The sequence below is a fragment of the Thalassophryne amazonica genome, chromosome 7 (assembly GCF_902500255.1).
Source record: "Thalassophryne amazonica chromosome 7, fThaAma1.1, whole genome shotgun sequence".
Classification (NCBI taxonomy): domain Eukaryota; kingdom Metazoa; phylum Chordata; class Actinopteri; order Batrachoidiformes; family Batrachoididae; genus Thalassophryne; species Thalassophryne amazonica.
Genome location: NC_047109.1, coordinates 61,707,548 through 61,720,360, shown reverse-complemented (window position 1 = coordinate 61,720,360; position 12,813 = coordinate 61,707,548). Strand labels below are relative to the sequence as shown.

The 12,813-nt window shown below is 40.4% G+C and overlaps 1 protein-coding gene across 1 annotated transcript in view; it reads right to left on the bottom strand.

Annotated features, from left to right (window-relative positions):
- Nucleotides 1–12,813, bottom strand: part of si:dkey-256h2.1 — a gene marked incomplete at its 5' end in the record, with an annotated part of 48,861 nt that overhangs the window by 20,949 nt on the left and 15,099 nt on the right. The window contains 2 exon segments of the mRNA XM_034173634.1: nt 2,633–2,773; nt 9,477–9,637. Coding sequence (XP_034029525.1) covers nt 2,633–2,773; nt 9,477–9,637 — 302 coding nt within the window.

The window sequence follows — 12,813 nt, the reverse complement described above, 5'->3', positions numbered from 1 at the left end:
CCAAACAGTTAAATTTTTGTCTCATTAGACCAGAAAATTTTGTTTCTCATTGTCTGAGAGTCCTTCAGGTGCCTTTTGGCAAACTCCAGGCAGGCTGCCATGTACCTTTCACTATGGAGTGGCTTCCATCTGGCCACTCTACCATACAGGCCTGATTGGTAGATTGCTGCCAAGATTGTTGTCCTTGTGGAAGGTTTTCCTCTTTACACACAGGAATGCTGGAGCTTTGACAGAGTGACTATCAGGTTCTTGGTCACCTCCTTGACTAAGGCCCTTCCCTCACGATCGCTCAGTTTAGACGGACGGCCAGCTCTAGGAAGAGTCCTGGTAGATCCAACCTTCATCCTGGTGGATCCAAACTTCACCCATTTACAGATGATGGAGGTCACTGTGCTCATTGGGACCTTCAAAGCAGTAGAAATGTTTCTCTACCCTTCCCCAGATCTGTGCCTCGAGACAATCCTGTCTCAGAGTTTTACAGACAATTCCTTTGACTTCACCTGACATGCACTGTCAACTGTGGGACCTTATATGTAGACAGGTGTGTGTCTTTCCAAATCATGTCCAATCAAATGAATTTACCCCAGGTGAACTCCAGTTAAGCTGGAGAAACTGTTATGTGTCGGACGCAGCCCGGAGAACCGACCAGCGTTTGAAGGACCCAGTATAAAATAAGCAGAGCATGGTACAAAGGATAACAGAGTTTAATAAACATAACAGTGATGTGAAAAAATACAAACAAATAAGTGCGCGGTCTGGCGTGGCAGATTTGCGGTGTGCTCCCAGCAGCACAAAACGGTCCGGAGCCAGAACCAGTTCGGACCCAAGGACCCCGCCGACACCCCCTAGGTGGCCGCGACAAACCGAGTCTGTGAAAGAAGAAATCATCATGTGAGTCCACACTCTACACACAGAGGGACCGCTCAAAGGTGTACAAACAGCAAACACTTCCTGGCTTAATTACTAATCAGCTTCCCACCCTGCAGGCATGGAACACCCTGTTCACAAAACTCCACTGCAGTGGAAGCTGGTTAAACGACTACATACAGCTCAATATAATAAGGTGTGAGGGACACCACATTTACTGACTGTATAAATGTTAGTCACAAAATCTAACGTACCTCAGGAAGTGTGCTGACGAGCGTGAGACCTCACCCCCTCCTCTTTCACAGACCATGCATCAAACCTGGACGTTCTCTGCATCCACTGATGATGAGATGGCTCTCGAGACGACGATCTCACCCGTCTGGTCACAGGGTCGAGTCTCTGGCAAATACACACTGTGTACTCCAGTCTTAAATGCCACCATGTTCCAATCCATGTAGATGCACCACAGCTGTGAGTCCTGACGAGCCGCAGGTGATCAGCCTCAGGTGATCAGGGTGAGGTCCTGATAAACTCAGCTACACAGCCACTCAGTCCCAAATGCGCACCACCTGGAAGGAAAACCAAAAGACAGACAAAAGCCAGCCAGGCACGCCAGCCACAACAGAAACATCTCAAAGATGATCAGTGGAAACAGGATGCTGCTGAGCTCAATTTTAAGCTTCATGACAAAGGCAGTGAATATTTATGTACATGTGATTTCTTCTGTTTTTTGTTTTTTTTTTTGAATAAATTTGCAAAAAACCTAAAAAAAACAAAACTATTTTCACATTGTGTAGAATATTGAGGAAAAGGATTATTTTGCTAAATTTTGGAATTAATTTGTAGCAAAATGTGGAATGAGTAAAGTGCTGTGAATACTTTCCTGATGCACAGTATTTCAATGTTATACAGTCAGTATGACAACACAATTTCACCTGTGTGCAACTACACTTCAACAACAACACAACCGCCACGTGACAGTGACACAAACTGGATGGTGTCACAAGAAACAAAACAGTCTGCAGAAAACTGTTTGTTGACCAACAATACTAAGTTTACCGGCATCACAACTTGTGTTTTGTCCTCGGAAAATTTAGATTTCTAATATACTCTGTTGGGTTATAGATAAGCATTTTGTGGAGACAGGGTAGAATAGTGGTTAGCACTCCTAGCTCTCAACAAAAAAAGCTCCTGAGTTCAAATCTGCCAAATTTCTTTTTGTCTGGTGTTATGTGTCAGGTTCGCCTCCCGATCGCAGCCACGCTCCTGACTGGCACTCTTAACATCGGTGCTGGGGAGGAGGGAGAGACACGTGCCATGGGCCCTTCTGGAAACAAGCTTCGTGCTTTCGTTGGTTACCCACGTTAAATATGATCCTCTTCTTCTTCTTCTTCCTCTGCATGTGTTGATTTCTCCATGTGCTCAGGTTTCTTCCCTCCATCAAAACAAAGATCTGAAGCTGTGCAGGTATTTAAAATAATAAGTGCCAAACAAAACCCCATATCCAGCCTGGGTTCACTGTGGCAACCCTAAGCAGATGATAGTATCTATATAGATCACATCAGAGAGTTGTCTTGAAAGATTTTCTCACCAAATTTAAGCATGTTCAGTTGTAAATATTTAAGGCAACTGAGAAACTGGTTTCTGTGCAACTAAGTAGATTTTACTGAGCCATCATCATCACGATGATCCAGTCTGAATCACTAGTTTAGAACATTGAACTAGTGATTTCCAACCAATTGTCCCATCATACCCCTGTTCTCACCACTGTGCCTGCCAGTTTAGGAAACTGAAGGATGGATAGAGGAACAAGCCCATCTCAGCCAGTGCCCCCTGTTGGTCAATGGCAATGAAGAAGTTTGGGGATGAAGTTTTCTGGAAGGACACATTCACCAGCTGTTCAGACCTGGAAAGCAATTGACCAAATATAGAACAAACAATTTACAATGCAAACACAACACTAAGAAAAATAATCCTCTTTGTAACTGACTTAATTTGTTAATTAACAAATGCAGACACCATTTACATCAGAATATTTAGAGACTTCGACTGAGAAAATTGATTCAAAAATAATTATTACCTGAAAAGCTAATACAAGGCTCTGGAGATTAATAATTGATATTTCTAACCATAAATAACATTTATTGTTGTGCCTGATCCAAAGACCAGTTTCATTAGAGAGAAACTAGAAAGACAACACAGTCAAAGAGGATTGTAGCTAAACTAAAATATCCCATGAAATGGTACTCTTAACCAGTTCCACCATGAATTTGTGATGCTAGGGTTTCAACGATTAAATCAAAATAAGGGTGACAGGGGACTGGAACTTATCTCAGCAGTCATAGGGCATGAGGAAGGGTAGAGGACACCAGTCTGTCGCAGGAGCACATATAAACAAACAAACACATTCACACCTATGGACACCTACGGACAATTTAAACAAAGGACACAGGTGGGAAACGATCCCATAACCTTCTTTCTGTGATGCAACAGAGCTAACCACTAATAGTCCATGGGCCACGCATGGGCTGTTAGTGGTGATGAAACAACACTTAGAATCCAGCCTCAGTGTACCATGACCTACACAAAAATGTATTACAGCCATCCCAGGGTGGCAGTTGTAGCCAGGTAGGGGTCAATGAAGAATTACACAGGGGTCAAAATGTAAAAATGTTCCAATCATGTTGAAAACTATACCACTCCCTTTATCTGATCATCTTGATTCTAAAAAGGTATTTTTTATCCAAAAAAATTAATGAAATATGTATAAGTCACGGACATGAACGAGCGAAGCTCTTCACCATCTTATCATGTCATTTCCGGTTTGTGGCTTCATCTACTATCGCTTTGTGGCTTTTTCCCCTGTGGGCAGAATTTTTGTGCCATTTCCAGTTTGCTCCTTCGTCTACCATAGAGCCAGATTCGTATTAAAGTAATTGTGTTCAAATTTATTAAAGTTATTATGCGTTTTGCTCAGTGTACAGTGATATATCTCAATTACTGTTAAATAACACCTAACTATTGTTGAATGACTCAACCAGTGTTCAAAAAGTAAAATTTTGTTTACATTTACAGTATTTTTGAAGTTGCTGTCACCCAACAAGCCCCATTCCATGGAAATTCCCAACCGGGTTTTCCCACAGAAGTCACATCCAAACTATCCTACGAATGTGAGTTTATGAGATTACTCCAGTAAACAAAAGACCAAAAAAAAAAAAAAAAAAAGGCTCCCGTTGACAAAACCTTTGCATCTTGGAAAAGAAAAGCATTAGAAGAAAAATTGAAAGTCATTTGTTTGAATGAGAAAGGAGGAGGTTCCTGAAAGTTAACTGTTAATTTCAGTGTTGGTAAAAGGCAGATAAACACTTGCTGCTCTCGGTCCATACAAAAAACAGAGGTCTAATATTCCCATACAGACCAAGCAAGCGAGTTTAATAATTAATTTATTATATGGCTGTTCGGAGGTGTGTTTTCGTCTTGTTTGCTCTTCATTTTGCATGTCCACTTAAAGCTCATTTGCTGTTAATTCCTCCAATTCAAAGTCGTCAGTGTAATAAAATTCACTCGGAGAATAGTCCTCTTCATCAATCATAATTTGTTTGTTCTCTTTTTGTTTTATTTTGTGCCGTGAATATTGTAAACAAAGTCACAAATCTGATACGCGATCCGGACCGATTGTCATGGTAATGGTCTAATACAGGAAAATATCAGACCAGAAATCAGTCAATCAGAGACCGCATGCCATCGTAGCCATGTAATAAAATAAAATACACAGGGGTGGTGGCCAAGTGGTTAGTGCACTTTGTTTCAGTGCTGAAGGTTCCCGGTTCAAACTCCACTTCTGCCACATTTGTCCATGTAATCAGGAGTGTTGTCAGGAAGGGCATCCAGCCTAAAAGGGACTTACTAACATGAATTATAACAAAATTATGAAATATGAATAGGGCAGCCAAGTCTTGTATGAACCCCTGCGTGATATCGCAGGATTTGACCACTTCTGGGGACAGCCTGCCATTGCGCAACAAAAACATTGCTTCACTTGACACGGAAAAATGGTGTACTGTTTTGTTTTCGGTTGCAATCACCGAAGCAATGGTGAAAAAGTGCAGGGGTTTTTTTTGTTTGGTTTTTTTTTGGTTCCTGGTACACCATTGCTTTTCAAAGCCAGGTTTGAAATCAAAACTGTTCTGTTATTGTATCCAGAGCAGAAATTAAATCAATACAAAACTGACAGAGCTGTGTTATTCTGATTTTGTAGTGTTGCATTACTATACAGTTAAATTGTGACAAAAATATTACAGATCCATTTTATTTTCAAATGTTATCAAACTAGCACTACGCGATATATACCAAACCCAAACAGTATTTTAACCTATTAAACATACAGTAGTGTTCAGAATAATAGTAGTGCTATGTGACTAAAAAGATTAATCCAGGTTTTGAGTATATTTCTTATTGTTACATGGGAAACAAGGTGCCAGTAGATTCAGTAGATTCTCACAAATCCAACAAGATCAAGCATTCATGATATGCACACTCTTAAGGCTATGAAATTGGGCTATTAGTAAAAAAAAAAAGTCGAAAAGGGGGTGTTCACAATAATAGTAGCATCTGCTGTTGACGCTACAAACTCAAACTATTATGTTCAAACTGCTTTTTTAGCAATCCTGTGAATCACTAAACTAGTATTTAGTTGTATAACCACAGTTTTTCATGATTTCTTCACATCTGCGAGGCATTAATTTTGTTGGTTTGGAACCAAGATTTTGCCCGTTTACTAGTGTGCTTGGGGTCTCTTGTCTTGTTGAAATACCCATTTCAAGGGCATGTCCTCTTCAGCATAAGGCAACATGACCTCTTCAAGTATTTTGACATATCCAAACTGATCCATGATACCTGGTATGCGATATATAGGCCCAACACCATAGTAGGAGAAACATGCCCATATCATGATGCTTGCACCACCATGCTTCACTGTCTTCACTGTGAACTGTGGCTTAAATTCAGAGTCTGGGGGTCGTCTCACAAACTGTCTGTGGCCCTTGGACCCAAAAAGAACAATTTTACTCTCATCAGTCCACAAAATATTCCTCCATTTCTCTTTAGGCCAGTTGATGTGTTCTTTGGCAAATTGTAACCTCTTCTGCACGTCTTTTATTTAACAGAGGGACTTTGCTGGGGATTCTTGCAAATAAATTAGCTTTACACAGGTGTCTTCTAACTGTCACAGCACTTACAGGTAACTCTTACAGGAGCTGATCAATGGGTGAGCCTTTGCCATTCTGGTTATTCTATCCATTTTGATGGTTGTTTTCTGTTTTCTTCCACGCGCCTCTGGTTTTTTTTGTCCATTTTAAAGCATTGGAGATCATTGTTGATCAACAGCCTATCATTTTTTGCACCTGCATATAAGTTTTCCCCTCTCCAGTCAACTTTTTAATCAAACTACGCTGTTCTTCTGAACAATGTGTTGAACGTCCCATTTTCCTCAGGTTTTCAAATAGAAAAGCATGTTCAACAGGTGCTGGCTTCATCTTTAAATACGGGACACCTGATTCACACCTGTTTGTTCCACAAAATTGACGAACTCACTGACTGAATGCCACACTACTGTTATTGTGAACACCCCCTTTTCTACTTTTTTTTTTACTAATAGCCCAATTTCATAGCCTTAAGAGTGTGCATATCATGAATGCTTGGTCTTGTTGGATTTCTGAGAATCTACTGAATCTACTGGTACCTTGTTTCCCATGTAACAATAAGAAATATACTAAAAACCTGGATTAATCTTTTTAGTCACATAGCACTACTATTATTCTGAACACTACTGTAACTCCTCAACGTGAAAAATAATAGTGTCCAAATGCAGTGGTGGGCACAGATAACCAAAAAATTAACTTCAATAACAGATAATCAGATAACTGAAAAGTTATCTTCGATAAAGATAAAACAATAAACCACCCAAAAATGTATCGGAAGTTACAGATAACCGATAACAGATAAATTCCAATATTATCTCTGGCACATTTACAACTACTAGTAAAATAAATTTAATAGCTTCTAATAATATTAAAAATAACAACAGACCCAAACAATAAGACCACACTTTTTTCTTTCAACAGTCTGCCCCAGCTGGAAGCTCTTGTTTACTACAGCGCTCCGAGCACAGAGGCACCCCGAGACCCAAACAATGAAACCACACTTTTTTCTTTCAACATTCGGCCCCTGCTGGAAGCTCCTGTTTATTACAGCCTTCCCAACACAGAGGCACCCTGAGAGCAGCCGTAAAGCATCCTGCATCGTGTAGTGTTCATGAAGTATCAAGCTGCGGTCAACATCTGACGACCACCTCCTGATCGCCGATCGTATGGTCGAATGAGAATCAAACCTGTTTGATATATTATTGTGGTCGGCCGTTGTGAGGTTATCCTGCTGCTGAAAGCTACAAGCAGCATCCAACCATTCGCACTGTGCCTGTGCAAACACTGCAGAGCTGTCTTGTAATAATGTTATTATTATTATTATTATTATTATTATTATTTTGCAGTTGTTTTGTTTTTAAACTTCATTTGTAAAAAAAAAAAGCCATTTGCAAAGCAAAAAAGTTGATTTGACAATCATCTGACATAACCGGGGTCAAAATAAATAGAACACTGCCATCTACTGGTTCCCAGACACTGCCATGAACACTACTGGCCAGTAGATGCTAGATGGCAGTAGAGGCTTTCAAAACAAATTCTAGATAATCCCTGTCTGCTCACATTTAAAATGCGTGGAATTTAACAAACGCAATTAAAAAAATCAACGTCTATAAATGCAGAGAATATATTCAAGAGAGTTTTAGGCACTAGAGTTTAATGCTGTTGTCCGTGGAGCCTGAACAGAGTGTCTGAAATGCATTTGTCCTGTCGTGACGTACTGAGATTATATCATCCTACCCAAAATGCACTGAGGGCACAGCATGTGCTCACAAAACCTTAAACATTAGCACATTACTTTAAAACTAAAACATATATCTGATATTTTTACTTTATGAAACTTCAGACATGACAATAATTTAAATAACTTGTCCAAAATTAGTTTGGTTAAAATTTGAACCATAAGTTAAAAATGTATGCCTCTGGATGACTTAGGTCATATTGCCAGCATATCGGTATGGTGTTAAAGGAAATTTTTTTTCTTTTTCTTTTGGGGCTGTTTGTTCTTTGTTTGTAGAGGATTGAGATGCTTTTTATACAAGCAGTTCTCTTCTGTTTGCAAAGGTTATAACTATGCGTCTGTTACAAAACTTTTAACAGGTGGGTGCTGAACTAATTTTAAAAATGCTTGTTGCTGTTCAGCTTTGTTTATTTTGTTTATCAGTTTAAAAGTTATCTGACAAAAATTAATCGGAAGATAATCGGTCTGATAATGTTTTTTTAAGTTATCTAAAAAGATAATCCGATACTGAAAACATTATCTTCAATAATTATCTGTTATTGGATTATCGGAAGTGTGCCCACCACTGTCCAAATGTATAGATCTACAGCATAAACAAATGAACAAGTGCACTGTATTAGATTAGTTTGAGGCATTTCACAGAGCAATAGTACAGCAATCGTGATTGGTCTACTACACCATCGCGTCTAATATGATATCGCTGATTGGTTGGGCGATAGTCTTGGCCCCAAATTTTTAACTGAAAATAATTGTAGAAATTATTCATTTTCACACTTTAGTGAGCAGCTTTTGATGTGAGGATATACATTTTCTGAACAATAATATTTTCGAATTTCCGTTCAAGAATAAAGTTGCCCCCCTGTGTGTTGCACGAAACAGAGCTTTACATGGGGCCTAATGTGTGTTTTTTTGTTTTGTTTTGTTTTGTTTTTTTATCAAAAAGACTAAAATGTAACCATGGTGGCTTAGTGGATAGCGATGTTGCTTCACAGCAAGAAAGTTATGGGATTGATTCCCACCTGTGACCTTTCTGTGTGGAGTATGCATGTTCTCCCCATGTTTGTGTGGGTTCTGTCCGGGTGCTCCGGCTTCCTCCCACATATCAAGACATGCAGGTTAGGTGGATTGGAAACTTTAAAACTATGTGCAGGTGTGCCTGCGGGTGTGAATGTGTTTGTCTATATGTGGCCCTGTGACAGACTGGTGTCCTGTACAGGGTGTACCGTGCCTCATGCCCTATGACTGCTGGGATAGGCTCCAGCCCCCTGTGACCCTTAATTGGAATAAGTGGTTGAAGGTGAGTGAGACTGAAATGTCTCGAATGAAATGAGATTAAAATACATGGAGTTCTCTTTGGACTAAAACTAGACTAAAATTAACAGACCTTTAATCCACTAAAACATGACGAAACAAAAAGGTTATGTGAATAACTAAATATGACTTAAACTAAAAAAGGACATTTGACAAAAAAGACTAAATTAAAAAAAACAGGTGACAAAATTAATACTATTTGGCGCTATATAAATAAATTGAAATGAAATCACTAAATACTACATGAGGTGGCCTATGAATGTTCACTGTGATTATTAAGGAGGAGAGTTCATCTGTACACATGGATGATAGCGTGTCAAAGAGTGGGGGCTGTTGATCTTATCTACAGCCCGTCTTACTGGAGTGCCTGAGTGACTGAAGGCTCCAGATGCACCATGGCAGCAGGGATGCTAAGCGATGAGTTGCATTCATCCCCATTACAGTTCATATCCTGGATGGGATTACCAGGGAGGGCATAGACAAGAACACCGGTGGCATTGGATTTGGACATGCTCTGCATCTGGTTGGAGACCATCAATAGAAGATATTTGCAAAGGATATACAACTCCAAATAAAAAAAAAATTGTGAAGATATACAGAGAATGCAAAAAAAACAACAACAAATACACACCACTCTGCCACAGTGATTATTTGCTACATGTAAGGCCTGCAACACACTCCATAAGAAGATGAAACAACGGGAATTTATTCTAAATATAAGGATCAAATGCATGGCAACATGTTTTAGCTCCTTCAAAGCTTTTGTTGTGCAACGTGTTTAAGGGAGATTTCACAGGCATCACATTGTTGTACTTAATGGCTAAAACTCTCAGACTGAGATAAAAATAAAACTGTTAAAGCAGAGGTTTCTGTAGTGTGAGTGCTGGACCGCATGAGATAGAATGAATTACATTAAATAAGCAGACATATAGTTCCACACCATTAATTCAAAAGCACAAGGCCCGTGTCATTTTGTAGGTAAACTGACACTTTGACAGTTTTCTTGAGACAAGTCAGGGGATGGATACATGAAGGCCCCTTCACGCAAATTTGGATGAATTGCACATTAAAGTGGATATGACACCTAAAGAATTTGGTAAAACTGATATAAATATCAAAATATACATACAGTATAGTAAGTTGAAAGTGGTTTTAATTATTATCACTGAGAAATAAAGTTTCTCAAAAATGTGTTTCTTGCTAAGCGCACTGGCAGCGTTCCATCAGCGGTCATGTGATGCCCTGACGTCACAATGTGTAGAGTGCCGTCTTTGTCTGTTAGATTGACAACAGGAACAGATGACAAGATGAAGAACTTTTCTGACTCCTCTTCAAGTGTGGATTATTTCTGACTCGGATCCTGAGATTGTCGCAGCAGTGATTAGACCCTACAGATTGGAGCTGTATCTTTCGAACGAACATTCAAACCAGGAGAATTCTGGCAGCAAAAATAATGCCGACGATGTTTATGGCGGAGCCGAAGCAGAGGCAAGAGACGTGCCAATTCCGATGGATTTTGAAAGGCTGCAGAATACGGAATGGTAAGGGAGGCTTTGATTTTTGTTGCTGCTGTTTATAACACTCTAATTATAGCATTTTCAATTCTAGCGTCTGTGTACCGCCTTTGTTATTGTTCTGGAGCTGCGACAGTGTAGCTACTACTTGCGGACCACCGTCATTAGCTTCAGGTTTTTGCCATTTTCGAGTGCCTGGCATTGCATTCATCCGTGTTTAGTTACGTTATTTTCACGAAAGAATAGGAAATAAACGGTGAAAGTTTTGAAAAAGATCACCGAAAACAACAGTGAACATGCCGCCGCCGTGTTTACTACGTATTGCACTGATATTTTTACAAGTTTCTTGACCATTTCAAGATTATTGTGAAAATATTATTTGGGGTTGACATTTTGATGTTCCTGCGAGTGGTGAAAACATGGAGACAGTAGAGGAAAGTGTCTGCTGTCGGGGGCAAATGCGTGTGTGCGAGCGGAGCGAGCGGCAGCCTGACATTTCGTGCCTCGCACAACACCGCAGCTTTCGATCAATCTGCCTGGACTTGAAAAGGCTAAAACCTTTCGCCCTTGTGTTTGTGCAATATGCTGCGACACACTGGTCAGGCATATCGACAAACAAGTCCCTGAGAGCTGTGTTTAATCAAAGTTTCTGCCACTAAAAAAAAGTGTTAACAACGGCCGCCAGGTGCGCAAGCAGATACGGTCTACACGTAGTGACGTATTTTAGGTTTGGTGCTCAGTGGGAAGCTGGTCATGGGGAGTGCACATTTTTCAGTGGCGGGACGTTCAAATGTTGTATATAACGGGAGAACCGCGTCCATTTTCCCAAAACGCTTAGGTTGACCGAATTATATAACCTTTGTTACATGTAATAAGACTATGTTGTCTTTAAGTGTCATATCCACCTTAAATGCGCATGAAGCAGGAATCGTATGCAAACCGTGTAATTTCGTAGCAGCCTCTAACGCCTCGTACACCTGTTGCTACAACTATTTGCGCACACCAGTGGCTGAAAGACAGAGTGTGTGCTGTGCGAGCCCATTGAACCCTCTCACTACAGGTGTCGGCCAAATTCCAGCTGACACGCATGAACATCCAACACCGCTCGCAAAATGTGTGGCCATTCACACTCTTGGCACGACAACAGACTGCAGACAATCACTGTCATACTTGTAGTCAAATTTGTCTAACTGCCCCAAGGGGGGGCTTTGGGGGCTTAAGCCCCCCGATAATGAGCCAAGCTCCCCCCCCAATAATTCTGCCAATAATGTGAATAGCGACTGACATATTTGTGGATCTCAACTGCAGTTTTGAGCTGAGAATGTCTCAATATTGCGTAACTGAACAAAGTGATGAATATGTGTGTTCGGTGATCCACCCATGCTGAATCACCCTTCACAAACAGAATTTTCAGTTTTGAGAATAAACATTTATTTCTAAAAACCCACACACAAGTTACATTCAGAAATTTGTGTTTGTGGATCACAAAGCACGTGTACAAATCAAAGGATATTTGTAAATCACCCTCTGTGCATTTGCAAGTATTAATGAGATAAATTTAACTCCATACTCCAAAAATTTAGGTTTCCTAAATATTTATTACGGCCACTCTTAAAACTTTACTTATCGTTATAATTTTATTACTGGTCAATTTTAGAATGCATTTAGATGAGATATACTTATTATCTCACAGAAATATATCACAATTATCTGGGAACTACTTTTTGCGCAGGAATTCATCAAGCACATCAGCCACAGCCACACACGAACACAGAATATACAGAAGCTGTACGAGGTCTGTTAGAAAAGAAACGCCGTGATGAAGCCTCACAGGACATGTTCTGGCATGTCCAGCTCATGCACAATCACAATCGGATATTCACACGACTGGAAAGCAACCGGAATCCGTCTGAAATCCACCTGAAAGCCGTCCTGTGAGACCAACACCGAGGTGGTTTTGTCCCGCGTAATGAATGGCTCCGTGGCGCATCCCTCCGCTTTTCTTTCCATGAAAAAAACTCCTGTAACGGTGGAATGTGCCGGAAAAAGTGCTGATGTCCACATCTTCTGCCTTTTTGTGAAAGTCAGACGAGGTCCCGGATCAACAAAGCCTTCACACTGGAAATGATCTGGTTGTTTCAGCGGGGTGTCAGCCTGTCGATGGGGGCTGGGAGCGCGCCGC